The sequence below is a fragment of the Barbus barbus genome (genome assembly GCF_936440315.1).
Source record: "Barbus barbus genome assembly, chromosome: 17".
Taxonomy (NCBI): Eukaryota; Metazoa; Chordata; class Actinopteri; order Cypriniformes; family Cyprinidae; genus Barbus; species Barbus barbus.
The window spans coordinates 21701401-21720386 of NC_136745.1; the positions used below are offsets into that span (position 1 = coordinate 21701401).

General features: G+C 36.8%; 1 protein-coding gene across 3 annotated transcripts; it reads right to left on the reverse strand.

Moving 5' to 3' along the window:
• Window positions 1–1818: 1818 nt before the first annotated feature.
• LOC306883310 (pituitary homeobox 2) lies at window positions 1819–11041 on the reverse strand. 3 transcript variants are annotated; one of them, XM_079438485.1, is made up of 4 exons: window positions 10660–11041; window positions 8558–8626; window positions 4198–4397; window positions 1825–3324 (listed from the first exon to the last, which is right to left on the reverse strand). In XM_079438485.1, the coding sequence occupies exons 2-4, from the start codon at window positions 8601–8603 to the stop codon at window positions 2761–2763; spliced, it is 810 nt and encodes a 269-aa protein (XP_079294611.1). In that variant the 5' UTR covers window positions 8604–8626; window positions 10660–11041; the 3' UTR covers window positions 1825–2760. The 3 variants fall into 3 exon arrangements, with proteins under 3 accessions (XP_079294610.1, XP_079294611.1, XP_079294612.1); XM_079438486.1 differs by lacking the exon at window positions 10660–11041 and adding an exon at window positions 9085–9218; XM_079438484.1 differs by lacking the exons at window positions 8558–8626; window positions 10660–11041 and adding an exon at window positions 5102–5671 and having other exon boundaries at window positions 1819–3324.
• Between the last annotated feature and the right edge of the window lie 7945 nt (window positions 11042–18986).

Consider the following 18986-nt stretch of genomic DNA (forward strand, 5'->3'; position numbering starts at 1 on the left):
TCTACTGCAAACTCAATGTGAAAAATGCATTCAAACCACTGAATTATATATTGTATTTACATTTTTTAAAGGCTGTAACGCAAACATGCAAATAAGAGACCATTGCACAGTCTGAATAACAAAATCGCCCATTATTATGGAAATCAGAAGTGATGATACCAATATTATCTTACAGTAGTCAGACAATCAAAGTCTATCGGGTGGGATTTACAGCGGCCCCTGAAGATTCCGCTATAGGCCTAAATAGCCTACATTCGAAAAGACAATTAAAGAGTTAGGCCTACGGTAATTTTGAAAAGAAAAATATGGGAATTATATTAAATAGTTTCAAATTTAAACGTAGCGTAGGCTCATTTTCAGATTCAACATTACAATACCAAATTAACAGATTAACATAATTCTGCCATTTCAGACTACAAACAATTCAAGATGCGTTCAAAGTAATATTCCGCGTCAGGGAATAGGCCTAGGTGATTAAATAGGCAATATTTTCCCAAAGAGAAACGACTAGTTGTCCAAGTAGCGTATTTAGGGTCGGCACATAAAATAACCACGAGCACGGCAAGGCAACACTGTGCACTGTGCAGGGAAGCCTATGAAGAAAACACCAGTTACATATGAATGGAAACTTTTGGCGTTTCTCTTCATCATGCAAGGACATGTTTGTAGTTTTCTGCTGATAATGCGCATTAAAATGCCTTACCTTTATGCAGTCTGCTAGAGAACAGAGGGAACAGCTTTGCCGGCTGTGTTTAGGCCGACTGAAGGGTTCCTCTCAGGATCTGCTCTGTATTGCTCCCGTGGGCCCCCCGCTCACAGTGTTTATTGAGATGTGTATTGGGACCCCAGACCGTCATGTTGCTGGGGATGAATAATTTAGGCCTGGTTAGATTGAGAGCTCTTCACTGAGAGAATCAGGAATGTGTACACCTGAAAATGGGTGATTTATGATCTGTAGATTTTAGACAAGCGTTTGTTGTTTTAAGTAGACGCTTTAAATTAGCATAGGCGTTCTACTTTTCATTCAACTGCAATACTTATTTTCAATATCTTAAATAGTAGTATTCAGTTTTACAATTTCCTCCACTCCACCCTTGTACTGTCTGCCTCATTAATCATCACTATATGAGAGCATTCATGTTAAACGAGTCGCTTGTGTTGTACCCAAAGTAAATGTTCAGTCATTGTGATCTGTACGCGCTGTGACATGACTTTCATGGATAGAAACGCACTCTCACACACGCCTGTCTGTTGCATACCTATCTTTGTTTTGATTGCTCTTCTATAAATGAGATACAGAGGTATTTTATCGGCTATATATGCATCAGTGCAGTTAATGATGGACAAGAGACAAGGCTAACAATAATACGTGTAAATATTTCCAGGGAAAGAAAATAAGTGCTTATTAAATTGGAATTAAATAACCTCAGGAGTCACTATACAATAGCCGTTATATTGTATTAGGGGCACGAGACATCGTCCTTAATCCTCTTTCCAATCTTTATTTATTTAAATCATTTTCTATAAACTACAGTAATTTGACGAGCTTTTCTTTGTTTACAAACAGCCAGTCAATTGACACTCAGTGTCGAGATTAGCCTACTTCTAATGATACGCGCCAAGCTACTGTGAGTCTGATTTTAAAAAATAATAATAATAATACAGTTTTGTTTGCGCAGTGGCATGGCACTTTATGTTATTATAAGTAATCCATAATTCATATGAGATAGGAGCCTTGTTTTCAACTTAATCGCGATCCGATGAGCTTAATACTGGACCATCGTGTATCACATAATATTTTTTTTGTTTGTTTTTTTTAAAGGAGTTCAGCTGGCAGATGGCTCAATGATGTGTGGTCCAGCCTGCCCCGATCTTATTGCAATGTTATTTCAAGCATCGGTGATCACTGGAGGCCCAGCCTCCAGTCAGTCTTGTATATTCGACTCTAATCTGCTCGGGACATCTCGCCCTCTTCACCGGACTTCTCATGTCACGTTGATGTTTCCCTCTCTCTCTCTATAAACCTTAGAATGCCACAAAGGAACAAATGTGTGCTACATGCATGAGCGTGCAATAATTGTGAAGAAAACGTTTTGAAATGTTTTAGAACAATATATTTACTTCCATTAAATAAAACACAATAGTTTATTTTTGGGATGTTGAAAAACGAAACAAAAATTCCGTACCAAATATTATACACAGAGCAAAAAACCAAGTTCATTTCGCAGAAACATTTGCGTATTATTACCCAGGGTTGCTATTCTAGATCTATATTCACACAGACATTTAATAATAAATTTATAATATCACACACGACTGGTGCGTTTAGTATGTACATTCCCTTGATCGCAAGCAAGACATGATTCCTGTACGTGTTCCACATGCTGTGTTCAACTGAATTCTCGAAAATGCTTAAGAGTTAGAGCTTTCGCCTCTACAAATTGGAGATGACTTTAAGATATATGTATAAGCTATATACAACCGTTCAGTCAATTACTGTCCAAAAGTTGAACCGTCAAAATAAATGAGCTTTTTTTTTTCTTTTATATAATGGTATCCTAAACTCTTCACTGGCTAGTGTGCACTTGCTAGTGTAGAGAACAAATCTTATTAGAAATGGCGCATTTGCCTTCCGTTCCCGCTTGACATTCCATCACAGGATTGGACGCGTTTCAGTGGTTTATTCTTCTAGTGCCCTTGAAACAAAAAGTGTAGTCTCTCGTTCCTGGGATTCGGGATTGTAAATTCTACAATCATCTCTTACACCGGTCTATCCACTGCGTACTGGCAAGCGCTGAGATTGGAGGCCGGATTCTGCACGCTCGCGTATCCAAAACTCGAGTGCTGCTTGGCTTTCAGTCTCAGACTGGCAAGACTGGAGTTACAAGTGTCCCGGTAAACATACGGAGGTGTCGGTGGGGCGTAAGGGCACGCCGGCGTGGGAACCCCCGGATTTAGAGAGGGGTTGCTGAGGTTATTCAAGTTATTGAGGCTGTTTAAGCTTGATCCGGGCACGCCGGTGACAGCAGACGGAACCATACTGGAGGACATGCTCATTGAAGAGATGGAGTTAGGTGGGGAGAACATGGCCTGGGACGACAGCGGATTGACGTTCATGGAATTGAAAAAGGGGAAGCTTTTGGTAGACAGAGAGGCCGACGTGAGCCCCTTTGCAGCCCAGTTGTTGTACGTATAGCTGGGATACATGTCATCGTAGGGCTGCATGAGTCCGTTGAATTGAGGGCCGAAACCGTTTTTGCACAACTCTGCCTGTTGGTTCCTTTCCCTTTTTCTCCATTTTGCCCGTCGATTCTTGAACCACACCTGCAACAAATGCAGAAATTAATTTAGATTCCTTATTAGATTACATAATTAATTCTTTTCTGAGACTAAGGGAACAATTAAACCGACGATTAGCAATAAGTTTTCATAATCGCTGTCACCGCGGGCTACAGCTCGGGTTGCTTTTGGTAGAATGATATGGGTGGTGGTGGTGTCAAACTCAGTTAGGTTCCCTAATTAATCGCTTTTTATCAGTCACCCGGAATCTTGTCTGATCCCGGGAATCCCAATACACATCCAGTCTGATAGCGGTCAATGGGCCGCCCGACGCTTCAAATGTGTATTGCCCCTAAACAGGCGGAGACACACTAACCTTAAGTATATACAACACGAGAATGACAATCGCAAAATACAAGCTTTGCACCTCTTAAAAGGCGACTGTGTGACTCAATTAAGGTCTGTCATCGTTAGGGCGTCACTTGTGTTGATTGCAAACAATTTGACTCACCCATAATTAGCCTCTTTTATTTAAATGATTAAATAAAATCATATTTAGCATGTAACCTAAATTAACATCATGCAATTTTAGATGGTAGCCTATAGCATGTAGCGCCCTAATAGTTAAATATAAAAGTATTTATATGTAGCCTATGAACAAATTAGTTTAAATAAATAGGCTACTATAACTCTAAAACAGTACTAATAAGTTAATTATTTTTTTATTATATAATGAATAATGGTAATTTGTAAAAAAAAAAAATAAGTTGGTCTAGTATTAGGCTATACACAATTTTATTACCAATTTTTATTTTATCTATTTAAAATATAGAATTTGGAAGTTGAATTGTGGATTTGGTTCCAAAATAAATAGGGCTTTATCACATATTACAATGTCATTTCATTTATCAAACTTACTCTGACTCTGGCCTCTGTTAAATTAGTCCAAACAGCGATCTCCTCTCTCGTGGACATGTCCGGATAGCGATTCCGCTGAAAAGTGGCCTCCAGTTCTTGGAGCTGTTGGCTTGTAAAATGCGTTCGTTGCCGCCTCTGTCTCTTCTTTTTCGATGGGTCATCAGTCGAATCTTCGTTTTTACTCTGACCCTTCTCTTTCTCTGCAATGCAAAGTAATTCAGTATTTTCAAATAAATGTTTAATCCAAGAGGAACAATTTTTATGCTTCGGGCTCTGTTTTGACACAGTGGAGAAGTCTGTGTGGGGTGATAAATCTAATTCCGTTTTATTGAATTGAAAATATTTGACATCATAGTAACAAGTTTAGGTTCCTTGGTAACAACGTAACAGTCTAAATTAATTAATGATGCTCCTGAACTAAATTTCTCATCAACCGCTAATGTTCAGCAAAAATTTCTTGCAAAGCTAATATCTGTAAAAATCCAAGCGCAAATGTTCTAAAATCAAGGTTTAAAAATATTTTAGCCACAAAGAACGCATCAAGTCTGTCTCATTATTCGAAAAAATAACATTAGCGGTGGAGAATGTTTGTATTAGTATTCCATACAAAACGCAATGCCGCAGTGTAAACATTTGCGAGAAGCCCACATTTTCACACACAATTTAAGTAAATAAAGCTCTGTCAAAGGGCATGACTTATGTAGCTACTTCAATAGCCCTATGAATCAACTAACTGCCAGCTCCATGTCTTTATATATTTGCATGCCTCACACTGTAACCTACTGTTTCCAAACTGAGGGAGAAGTTTTAAACGGTTTCGTTTCACAGGCAGTATACCTAATGATAACTGACACCAACCCGAAAACACTCCAATTAACAATCCCTTCAGAGGACCAGGGCTTACCTACGGACTCTGGACTGGAGGTGTCTGAAACCGTGTGAACCTCCAGCCTGTGTTTAGAGTCCACAGACCGCTGGAGCGGTTGCAGACTAGAAGCCATTGTAAGCGGCGCGTGTTTGCTCCCGGTAATGTGGTGATTGTGGTGATGGTCCAAACTCAACGGATCCTTCATAGAGGTCATGGATAACACAAGCGAATTACGGACGGTTCGCAAGCAGATAGATATAACTTCCTCCGCGAAGGTCACAAATGTAGAAAAAAAATAAATATATAGAATAAATGAATGTGTCCAGTAGTGAAGTATCGACAAGCGTTGTTAGTGCTCCTTCCTCACTTAAACCACTCAAAGCGACACTCCTCAAACGGCTGTTAGCGTAATAAAATAAACCCAGTGCTGAAGAAAGATTGTTTTTTTTTTTTTTTCGTTTCGACTGAGTAAAAGATATCTCTGTTTCAGCCGAGAGCTACAAGTAGAGCCAGAGTGACAGGGACAGGTATGTGATATTATATCCACTTGCATACACACACACTCTCCTGCACTTCACAGCGCTCGCTCTTCATTTCAGCTGTCCTTCTCTCCGTCCAACCGAGCTGCTCTATGCTTCACACAGACTCCGCCCACAATCTGACGGAACATTACAGCCTATACTTGACAGATTTTATGGCCAACCGACTAAAAAACGGCCCAAAGAAATGAGAAAATGCAGCCTTTTTTCCCTTTAAAGAGCATGTAAATAAAGACAGGCTGTGCATTCACTAGTGGCTTCCGAGAAAGCGAAACGTGTTAAAGAAATGTATTATAGCCTAGCACACCTGAACTTTTTTTCTGTGCAGGTATTCTAAAAACGTTTTATTAACATTATAACTCAAACACAGATTTCTGTCAAAGTAAAATAAGCTCAGGAAATGGCACAACTAAATACGAAAACGTATTGGGTGATTCTTCGCAACAATTAGTTGACTGTATCAAAGACCGCGTTACAAATTCATTTGTAACAAATAAGCTCAGACTGTTAGGTAATGCATTCCTATTATAAATAACAGGCCTAACTGTAGGTCTATAGAAGAAACAAGAAAAAAATATGAAAAATATATATTTTAGTTTATACCTGCTTACATTAGTTTTACAATTTAATTTAGGGACTGAAAGCACTTTGGCGAGGTACATTTGTGCGCCTCGTGCCCGTGATTATTTCGGGGGAGAGAGCACCCACTTTGCTTTTCTGAGTATGCTACATTTAATCTGATGAGGCGCTCATTTGCTTAAGAATTTTAAATGGGCATCTTTAATGACTTCAAGCTCCTTCACCTTGTTGTCTCAAGTTCCTTCAAAACATTGCAATTAGTTACATACGTTTAATAACTGCATTGTTATTTTTAAATAAAATTATTAGCCCTAATTAATTTTAAATGAGCCTATGTATAATTTTTATTTGTTATTTATCATGATTTAAAGTTTTTTTTTTTTTTTTTTTTTTTTTTTTTTTTTTAAATAGATTAGTTCAATTAGAAAATAACAGGAGAAAAAGCTTTTCCTAGTTGGATTTCATTTAGAGTTCTGGTGACATTTTAGTTGTCATTCAAATGAAAATGTCACAGCAAATGGGTAATATATATATAAAAAAGAAAGCAACAAAAGAAGAAGCGGCCAACCCGATTTCATTGTTGCAAGCAGCTGATTGCAGCTAACTCAATAAGTGAGGAAATTAGTGTAACTAAATGAGCAAACAAACTCTACATTTTTTGCTTCCCTGTTTGTCCTGAGAAATCACCTGATATGTCAAACATACCAAGTAGGGGAAAAAAACGGAGAAAAGAGAAAATGCAGCCAGGCGCTTATGAAAATGACCCGACCATCTCCATCTCTGACTTTGATTCAGCTCACGCTCTTGGTACTGGATATTAATTTATGGCATAATATATGATCCTGGAACCGACAAATCTTGTATGTACAGATCTTTTTGTATGAGAATGTGACCTCGCGTTCAATGCGTTTGCGCCCAGACACTGCACGTTATTAAAGATCGGGTTTCGGTCTGTTTTCTCATACTTGCCATTCAGTTATTTCATTTATTTTGAAAATAAAAAGTATTAATATATATTATATATACAAACAGTTAAATTAATGCCATGATTATTCTAGAACTTAGATTAAATATGTTTTACGCGCAGAAATATTCATTGTGCGCATTGCAATTCCATATAGGCAAAAGTTGCAGAGCTCGATTCTTGTTAAACGCACTGATAGATGTGGACTAGATTATTGCTCTGTATTTATTTTGGACCCTCAAAATGCTTCAGAGCGCTCTCACTGCCTGCTGTGGATTATTGGCCATGGTGCACCACAGAGCCATTAATTACCAATTCAGTCAATATAAGGGAGACGACAAAGCCTTTTCCATAGGATTAAGAGGACATTAGATTCTTCCATTAGTATATTCCTCCTCACGAGGAGGCTTTCATTACACATTTACTTTTCCCCTGAGTCTATCTAACAAGCGCTGCATATATTACTGCAGAGGAGACGAGATTGTCGGTAATCAAGTCGCTGCAAAATCTTTTCCCTCTTACGTTGCTGTTTGCATTTTATGATCACCTTTTCCTTTTATCTCTTATCTGCATTAGGCTATCTGTATCGGTTCATAGCCAATGTTAAATGACTATGGGAAATGGGATATTATGACAAACGGACTAATTCGGCTAAATAAGTGTTATGATTTGTTCTTAGTTTGCTTTAATTAGCTTAATGAAGATGCCAGATGATATGGAGACCGGCCACACATTAAGTACCAGCCTTCTTGTAGCCTGCACAATTTTCCCCTTGCAGTTTTAATACAGTCTTTTTACGTTTCTGTTAAAATTGTCCTTGTGCGCCAGATTATAATTTTCTGGAGAAAATGTTTTTTTATATATTTTTGCGCTTAATCTACCTTCTACAGTCTATCACACTGAAGTATAATTTAAACTATATCTAATTTGTATTATTTTAATGGCCACGTTTTACATCTTTTCATTGAGGACGCATGATCACTTAACCACAGGGTACATTTTATCACCAGGCATTTATCGAATCAGTATTTTATTTGAACAACTTCAAGATATTTTAGAGATCATAAACCTCTAAAATCACACAGACTTTTCTTTAAAACTAGCTACTACGGGGTATCATAAAGTTGTTCTTATTTATCCATGTATGATCCTGTCCTACCACCAGATGTCCATCTTTGACTATAAACGTCTAATGGTTCCGCTTTCCTTATAACCAGTCAAACACCAAAGGTAGTCTACAAGCGCCTTACTTTTTACATAGACCAGTTTTTCTAGCTGGGATTAGTATTTTATGTAGGCCAGACAACGTTGAAATGTTTGATTAAACCAACCAAGGACATTAATGAATCCAGATCTTCTCTGGAGATTTAACAAGGAGGGGGGGCTTGTCATTCACCAATATCTTCTTACCTAATTGAGCACACGTTGATGCAAGTTTGCGGCAGTGGGAGTCCATTTGTTAGATTATACGTTGAGCACCTGTGAAAAAAGAGAAATGGTTATTTAATATTTTATTAAAGTGTTGATATTATGTTGGAAATAGTCATATGTGTAGGCCAACTTTTGTTTAAGAATGTTTAGTTGTACGTTTTCAAACATGACCGGATGGGCCACTCAGAGATGATATATTTCAAACCCATTGTCATATATTGGATAGTTCCTGTCTGTAATGGGATGTCCACATTCCTCATCTTTTGTTTTGAAATCCCTTAGCGCTTACTCGAGTCCTTTCTAATTAAGACTCGTGTCTCCAAACGCACATGAAAACAAGGCACAAAGAGGAGAGACCATGCACCGCGTGTGTGTCAGTGAGAGAAAGAGAGCAGTTTGAGCGCTAGAAGTTGAGTGATTCCGCGGTAAAATCAGGGGATTAGTGTCTGATTGAGATGTCTGTCGGTTGGATATTACAAAATTCATTATCGCAGCTCTATACTAACCAGATATGAAGCAACACAGATGGGCCTTTATTAGCCCAGGCTTCAGATGTTTGCTTATGATAATTTCTTTTGGAAATTTGCATGCAATCCTGCTGTTAACCGTTTTCCCTCTCCATTTTTCTCTCTCCGAATGCAACGCTTTACTTTAGCCCTCCCCTTATATCACCTGCCTCGCATCTGTGCCTTTAGTCAAAGGCTTGACACTCTGGAAATTAAAATTGTGCGCGTTTCTTTGTATATGTGTGCCGCGTAATATGCAATTCGTGTGAGGGCGAAAGTCATTAATCTAAATACTATTTTGAGATGCTAGTATAAAATTATTAAATTATTCGAATTAATTGTCTAAATTATTTACCAAACAAAGTAGGCTGTGAAATTAAAGGCCAATTAAAGTTGTCTTTCGTTAGCTGAGCGTGTTCATGGCATCCGTTCCGTTTTGATTTGGGCTACTTATATTGGTAACTTTATTATTATTGATGTTTGTTTTGTTTTTTATTGTTTTACGCGAGTTTAATACAACTGTCATGTTAAATAAGTACTCTGACAAGGTCATTTTCAAACAAGAAAAGGTAAGAAACAAAACATTACACATGACACAAGATTACAACATGGACTACATCAATGCAAGTTCATCAACAGATGAAAATATGTATGTACAAAACGTGCTTAGATATTTGTAATATGATAGTTTTTTATTTAGTCTATTTAAAATTTAGTCTACACAATAACTGCAAAACATAGGCTACTATTACTACTGATAATAAGAAGGTATTCTTAGCAAATTTTGTTCTGATGATTAATTGAGGGAAAATATTTGTTTTGTTATTTTAAACTCGTAACATTGTTAAACGTAACAGTAAGGATAGTACTATAATATTCTCAGAGTCTTGCGGGCCTATAAAGATTTATTAATAAAGTGGTGTACTTCAGTTTGCTTGTGTGTGTAATTCTTTCTTTAGCTAAATTTAATTCAACTTGATTTATTGATATATAAACGAATAAAATGAAACTACTGTATTAGTTTACAGAAATTTTAGAGCGCATTGTCTTCATCAATTATCTGGTTACCTGGCATTTGCATACATGTAAATTTTAATTCATATATATTTATTCAATACTATCTTATTATTCAATATCACATTATCATATTATTCAATAATTACATTTTAATTTAATTACCTGTTTCATCGCAAATGTTATAACTAAAATAATATATTTTTAGGAGTGTTACGAGTATTTAAAAAGCATTTAAAAACAGTATTTAAAAGGTTGTTTGCTAGTTGTGAAAGCAAATTTCGTTAGCACGATTTATTTCTGTTTATGTTAACCAATACTAGAGCCATGTATAAATGCTATAACTATAAAGTTGTCCTAGTCCCGTTTGTCTCGCAGTGTTAACGATATATTATAATAAATTGCAAAGTCGAGGTGAGACCTGCCAGAGCATCACTTATCATGCCTCTCCATCTAACTACACTAAAGCTGAAGTTCACCCGTGGCTGGCAACCCAGAGGTGGAACGAATTCCTTCACTTGCATTATCTCACATTCAAGATAGGGTGTCATGCGCACTTACCAGTGGTTGTTGAAAAGCGGCGCTTTGCAGTCGTGCCAGTCTTGATTTTCTTTTTCTTTTAAAAAAAAAAAGATAAATTCCACACCTCTGAACAAGTTTATCTTTGCCCTTGATGTTGTCCGGTTACATAAACTGTTGCTACCTGGTCCAAAACGAGCGTAACCTCTTCCTCAATGAAAGCGATTAGGGATATATCTGGGTTCTTTCAAAGAACGCGAAAACAGGCACGTGTTACCTTCAACCCAGAGTGTTTTTGCAACAAACTCAGAAGTTGCTTTAGTAACTCATATTTTCTGCAGAGCCTCCACGACTGCAACTTTTTCCGCAGAAAGACGCAGAGTGGTGCATTTCTCCCTCTCACGAGCTTTGACTGTCAGCGCGTGGGCGTGAGTGAGAGTTTGTGTGTATAAGCGCGTGCGTGTGCATGCGTGCCACAGTGGGTGTGTTTGTATGCACAACCAACACGTCGAGTGTGTGTGAGGGGTGAACTTTGTGATGCGAAACGGTAGGCTAAATTAGACAACAAATTAGCCATTAAAACACGGTAATACGTTAATTCAACCAGCAAATTTAACCCGACGAACGCGAAAACACTCATGGATGAATATTGATCCAATCAAGGTATATTTAATTTATTTAGCTGCAATTAAAGCGGCCACTCTCTGAAAACTAAGTTAATTTCTTATGTTATTATGTAACAGAAATACCGACTGACATAAAGAAATCCAAAAATGAAACGCGTTGAAATGAACATGTTTTTTTTCTTGCTTTCCTACTATTATAATATATAGGCCAATTTTAAAATATACACTTTATTTATATATTATTATTATTTTTTTTATATCGAATTCTATTTTAAAACTATGGCTACCAGAATGGAACAAAATATTTATAGGCCTATATTATGAGGGTATTTTGATTATTGTATGAAGTCCATAATATACTATAACACAGGTAGTCTGGATGGTCTTTTCAGTTTTGGATAAGTCAGACTTATTTGCAGAATGTGATGATCGGCTGACAACAAACTGAGCAGTTTTAATTTGATTTGATTTTTATAATAGGCTAATGCATTTGAACAGAAAACATTGCTGTAATCTAAAATAGCCTACTAACTTCTGCTGAAAAGTGTGCGTGCTTAGACTGTGTCGGTCAGGAATGAAGTGAACAGCTGGCTTGGATGCAAATGATCTTTAAAGATCCGCGTGCACCGGACTGATTTCCATCCGCATCTCACGCGACGCGAGCAAAGCAGACCTGACGGAGGTTTCACGCGCCTAATCCGTTTTTTACATTGTGGGTCATACACCCATTAAGCAAGTAATTAATGCTCTCGGCCATGGGGGGATTCCCAGGCCTGTGTTGGAATACCCCACTCTCTCTGTCACAGCTTTAATAGGCCTGGGAGCCTAAAATGACATGCATGTTTATCTATAATTCTGCACGCGGATTGTTGTTATTATATACTGCAATTACCTGATACAAATATATCAAACAAAAACTAACTCAGTGAGCATTTTTTTGTTGTTGCAAATAAATAACCCGATCTCATCGCCGTCCACATCATCCTCCGTATGCGAAGTGTATTTAAATTGTTGCTTCAAAATAGTGTTCATTTTCCCAATATTTTATTGTAATTGTTTAAATACGAATTAATGAGGAAAGTATTTATCAACCACAGTAATCGTTTCCGTTGCCTATATCTACCTATTTTTAGTTTCCAATTATAACCAAGATGGTTCCACAAATAGACTTTTATTATCTTCTTTATAAAATAATCTATGTTGTGATAAAATATCACCAATTTAGATTATATAGATAAATAATTATATCAAGAACTTTTTAATCGCCGTAAAACCATATAGCCTACACTTTATACAGCCAAAATAATTGCAAAGATTCTAAACCTAGCCTGCGTTAAAGAACCATTGAAGAAGCCATATAATATATATATATATATATATATATATATATATATATATATATATATATATATATATATATATATATATATATATATATATATAAATAAATTATATATATATTTACGCATATATATATAATTTTTATTTTTTTTAGAGTGAATGTCAATCACGTCCGTCTCATCCGAACAGCGGTTCTGTGGGAGAGAGAGACGCGTCCTTGCATCGCTCTTACCTTCATCTGGCAGCAGCTGGAGCCTTTGCTTTCTCACGCTGAAAAAGCCTGCTAAGGAATGCCTACAGTTCAGAAAAAGGGGTCGCTCGAAGATCTTCATGCCTCGGGGGCAGACCGGCGGCTTCTTTTAATTTCTGCCTCGTTATCGATTCGCTGTTGTCATCTTTGGCGTCGTAGAAGGACACTTGAAAGAATATCGTACAGGGCTCTGATGTGTGGGCTGAAATGACCCGACCAAAACTCTGTTCAAAGACTTTACAACCACATAAACCTCTCCATGAAAAGACAGTGATGTGTTGTGTATATGCTCTTATACAATAAATAAATCAAATGAACTGAAATATGTCTAGATATCAAGTTCTATGTAAAGGTGAACTAGTTAGTATGCTTTAATTGCCTAAAATGATATGCTTCAGATAATTAGTTAAAATGACAATCAGAAATCTATTAGTCAGTATTTCTATGGATAACATCAGTAAAGGTATTGCAGTGCATTTCAACTTTTGTTTTAGGATCCGTTTGGATGATTCATCTTTTGAGAGGTCACAGTATTTTGTGTCAGTTATTGTTTATTTTTATTATAATATAAAATGGCTGGCAGATTATTTTACTAAACAATTATTGTACTAAAATGAATATGTCTTTGTTTTCATCATTTCTTGGTACAGTGCAATGATTTGACTATACTGGCAAAAGATAGAAGGTGCGAAATATATATTTCTATCACAGTTTAGACCTTCTGACATGCTGGGTAATTGCTTCAGAATAACAAATTATTTTTGCTTTTGTTCAGTTTGGATTCATTAAGGGTGAACCGAGTTTCACACGAGGAATCAATTAAATATGACTTCGTTTGTCAGGCTGTGGGCACAGGAAATAGTGTGTCTCATTATGATGCCATTCAACACACAAGAAGCTCTGTTTGCTCAACCAGAACTGCTATAGTTTGACAGATTATTGATGTAACCCAGATTATAATCACAATGCTGCTTCATAGATTATATTCAAACAATTACTGTAAACAGTGGCTGTCACACACTACTGTCTTCACGCATGCAGTGTTTTTATGATTTTTCCAGTATTGCTTGTCAAAGTAGTGCACACAAAGCCACAAACCATTATACAAATAAGTTTATGTACTGCTAATATGTTAGACCAGCAGGATTACCATGAGAGGAGACTTTATTATGGGTTTAATTTCTTTACCATGACTACTGTTAGTTAGAAAGAAGGAGTGCCTAAAAAAGACAATGTGAATTTCCATTTGCCAGGTTGATTTGTAAGATTAGATAGCATTAGCCTTATGGCTGTACTACCGACAGTTCTTGAAATGACTGGGTTTCAAAACTAGCGTCCAGACCGTGAGAATATTCTGGAACACATACAATGCCATCGCATACATATGGACTGTGGTTAACATTTACTGTCATGACCAGGCCTATGAAGGACAAATATGGCAAGCAATTGAAGTCAGTACCTACACACAGACGCACACACACGCCACTCTGAACCCAGCAAAGCAGTAGTATATATTTAAAAAACACTCAGCTTTTTGTCTTGGGCCGATATGCTATTAACATCTCATTTACCATGGTAGCAAAAACTTTCACTGATGTAATGTGGTTTTGAATGTTAAATGATTTAATATCTTTTAGTTTAGTGCAGTGGATAAGGCAGCATTACTTCAGGTTAAACTAGACTTTCAATTTTTATTAATCACAGTCTATAAACCATACATTATATAAAATGATATAAAAAAAATAATGGAATTTATATAAAATATGCTTTCTATAATAATTTCAAAATTCTCTATAATTGTATATGACAAGTTGTTTATGTATCCTTTTTTTGAAATATGAGTTGAAAATATAAATGTGAGCACACTGTGTTAATTACCGATGCAGGGGGACCAATAAACAGCTGGAGTGAGCGAGTGAGAGTGGTTAGCTGCGGTGATGCCCCTGGTTTGCCGGAGGGAAAATTGTCCAAGAATGAAATGGAGGTAATGAGACAAACATGATGGACGCCAGCGCCCGGTCATCAGCAAAAGAGATCAGATGGTTACTGAACCATTGACAACAACTGCTCAGGTGCATCACAAACCTCCACTAGAGTCAGCTTAGTGTTTAATTAGTCCACTGTGACTGAGAGAGAGAGAGAGAGAGAGAGACAGACCGAGAGAGGGATGTAAAGTGAAAAGGAAAGGTCATATTATCAATATTGACAATGCAAACATCTTTTGTGCTTTTACCTTGATGCTGAGAATATTATTCGTTACGTTCATCCTGGTGCCTCCAGAGGTACTTTGGGAAACACAAATCAGCTCAGGTTTACTATTTGGTTGTGCGTTAATCCTCGGGTGAGACATAGTGTGAGTGTTTGTGTATGAAGGGTAGAGAGACAGTCTCTTTGTGGGGGGTTGCTTAATCCAGTCCCTATGTGAAACTGTTGACATTTGTGCCTTTTTTTTCTTCATTATGTGCCTGTGCCTGTTTTCTGATGGATTAGCCCCAAATCTCCTATGCAACACATTCAGCATGCCACTACTTTAACTTCATCAATAATGGATGAAGACATTGTAATCGGAAATCATCAAAGAAAGTGTGAGGGGGGGACAGTTGCTCTCCGACGTTGCAGGTTTTATTTTAGGTCTACCTCTAAATTGATGATAGCGACTACAATAAATTCTTTGGGCTGGGTAGTTTTTGCAGATCGATAGTTGCAATATGGCAGTGGAAGTGACTGTGGACAGAGCAGTGGGTTGCGGGAGGGAGAGTGGAGGGGTGTTCATATGTGTGTTCATGTTTGTCAGAGTGTGTATCTTGCCTGTGTGTGCTGTACTGTTTCTCATTGATTGTGTTTACTCAAGCTTCTCATTGCTGCCTATTACTGGAGACAGGGAGACACGCCCTGCCCTGATGCAAGGATAAAGGAGATTAACACACACACACACACACACACACACACACACACGGTGATGGATCAGTCTTTACTCTGAAATAATGACACATCCGTGATTTATGTCATTTCTCTTAGATTTTTGTTTTGTTAAATGTTTGCCAATGTCACAGAAACACAACAGTTACAGTTTTAATAAATGCCCTGAAAGCTGAGTAAAGTGGCTGGTGTGACGTTCATTAGATTTCATTTCTGGTCTGTTTGACTGCATGAGTTGAATGGTTTATTTTAGCCTTACATTTTGACGTAACAAAATATACAGTTCTTTCCATTATGAAGATTGATGATTCTGTTTCATATACTGTCGTAAGTGGTTTAATAGCCTGTGTTGATGTGTATGTGTCATGTAATCACGAGAGCACCAACATTCACATTTTTTGGTAATTAGAGCAAATTTTACTTACAGTAACTTAATAATTCCTCTGTTTTGCAAATGGGAGCAGTAAAAGAAAGTTAAAAAGAGAGTGAAAAAAAAATCTTAAGATGTTGGTTCTCCATTTTGGATCTAGTTTCCATAGACCTTTGGATAAACTCCTCGAGATGTATTTCAGGTGGCGAGGGTCATAAGTTGAAATAATTTGGGTAATTTAAAACAATGATAATATTACATCTGGAGTTCAGTGCCTAAATTACAGCATTATATTAAAATATTCTTTAATGTTACGTAGAATGGCATATGTGCTTTCCTCTTTTTTTTTTTTTTTTTTTTTTTTGGAATAATAAAAAAGTGTGTAATTTTGTACACTAGTGTTCAAAAGTTTGGAGTCAGTTTTTAAAGAAATTAAAACTTTTATTCAGTAAGGATTCATTAAATTGATCAAAAGTGACGGAAAAGACATTTATAAAGTCTTGAAAAAATGCATCACAGTTTCCAAGAAATATTAAGCGGCACAATTGTTTTCAACTTGTAATAAGCTAAGCTATGATAAGATATTACAATAATAATAAATGTTTCTTCAGCACCATATCAGCATATTAGAATGAGTTGTAATATTTCACAAGATTAGTTTTTACTGTAATTTTGAACAAAAATACATAATTGGTGAGCATAAGAAAATTTGCACAATAAATAAATAAATAGTTGCCCTAAACATTTAAATGGTAGCATATGATCTAATGTTATTCAGTCTTATCTCATCTGGAGATAGAAAAGGAGAATGATTTTTGTTGTTGTTCTTGTTTATGGGTTAAAAATAGTCTGTGTAAAGCTTGCAGATGCTCTGATCTAGTGACCCATACAATAATACACAAATTGCATAAACGGCACACAGAAATATGCGCAGTTTAGCACACTTTGCAATATACTTTTAATAATATACATGCCACTAATTTACCAAACCCAAATTTGATCAAGCCTGTGCTGTTATCTTTAGACAAGGGCCCATATGTATGAAGAATCTCAGAGTAAGACACTGTAACTCTAAGACGCTGAGTACAAATAAGCATCGTCGCTAAGATTAGATGAGGTTGTGATGATTCCACAAGGCTCCTGTACCTCAGCCATCAAAGCCACTTTACTGTGGATCAAAGCCTTTGTGCTGGTGTAAGGGTGCATGTGTTGTGTGTGTGTGTGTGTGAGAGAGAGCTAAAGTCCCGTTCATTTCAGCAGAGGCCAGGGTTAAGCATCATTCAGACTTTAATCTAGCATGGCCTGCTCCTCTGAGCCTGTTCATTGTTGGTATGATGTTTCACTCACAAGCATCACCGCAATGCGTTTGAAGTATCTGACCCACTTACGTGCTCATAGTTGAATTGTATTTGACTTTGCTTAATGGTAGAAGGATAATTCAACAACATTGGTTATACGTATGCATATTTGAACCAGAAGAATTTTGCTGGTGTATTTAGCACTACTAGGTACAACAGATGAGCAAAAGAGCGAAATCACTGCACGTTTACCTCATGATCTTTTCATCTTTATCAGCCTTTAGATAACTGCACTGTGACCAGCATCGAAACCCACAAAGCCACTATAAATATCCAAACCTAAGAAGTTTTTCTTGGCATACAAGCAGGGTGCTGCTCGCTAAAGACACAAGCTTGTTGGCAGAATGTATTTACGTTTGGTAGCATGTTCCTTTCTAAGTTTAAACATACGCCTGATTATTCATGTCAGTGTATTGCATTGCAACAGAATGCTTGTGAATACTTCTTTGCTTCAATATACATGTAAGTAGTTTGACATGAAGACTTTTGTGCAGTTAACAATGTATGAATTTGACATGCTATGCATCTAAAACTATTTTAAACAACTTTTTTTTTTTTCACAACAAATCGTGTTTAAAATGGTGAAAAATTGTTAAAGGTGAGCAGTCATTGAAATTATACACTTTGCTCTTAAATTCAAACAAATTTTAAATCTAGATTGTGTTAAGGATGATATTTATAGAGCGATCAAATTATTACTGTAAACCTTCACGCTTAACTGTTTATCTGTTCACATTGAGTGCTTTAATGGTATACAACCATCAAAGATCTAAAAATGTTGAAGTCACTCCAGTGTCATTTAATGTGCGGCAAATGCATTGAAAGTTTATAGCTGTAATTCATGGAGGGCGACGCGCATCATAAATTCCATTCTGACTGTCTGTGATTTGTTGAGTGCTACATAGTTCTGAATAAATGCCTAATGGGCCAAGCTTAAGCGTTATCATAATTTACTTTGATGGCAGGTGCTGACCTCATAAATTTTGCTTAAAATAAAATGTTTCCAAGGGGTCTTGATGGCACCTTACTCTCCCGCATGGCAAGTAACCCCTGGTATGTACCAAATGCAGCCAAACATCAAGGGGGCTTTCCGAAGTTGGAACAAGTTTTTTTTTTTTAAACGGCAACGGCATACGTTATTTTTAAATGCTAACTTGTACTAAACAGGTTGTGGACGTTTGTACCGCCTTCCTGTATTGTTGAATTATATTATTCCAAATTATATATAGATTATATATAGATATAGATATTGTTTTTTTTTTTTTTTAAATGTTATATTCTTTCATTCTTGATCTTTCAAAACAATAATGGGACATTCTGTGAATAAAGTTTTGCACCGTTCAAAGCCACATCTGCCTTTCGCTAAGTGCACTGGAGAACTTTGCCAAGCATAGCTTTACTCTTATTGGTGTATAGCAATACAACGCTCAAGGCTACTTTGAGTGTTCGGTCTGCTCCCTGTGTGTGGCAATAGCTCAATAGGAGTTGTCACGCCACTACTTGGC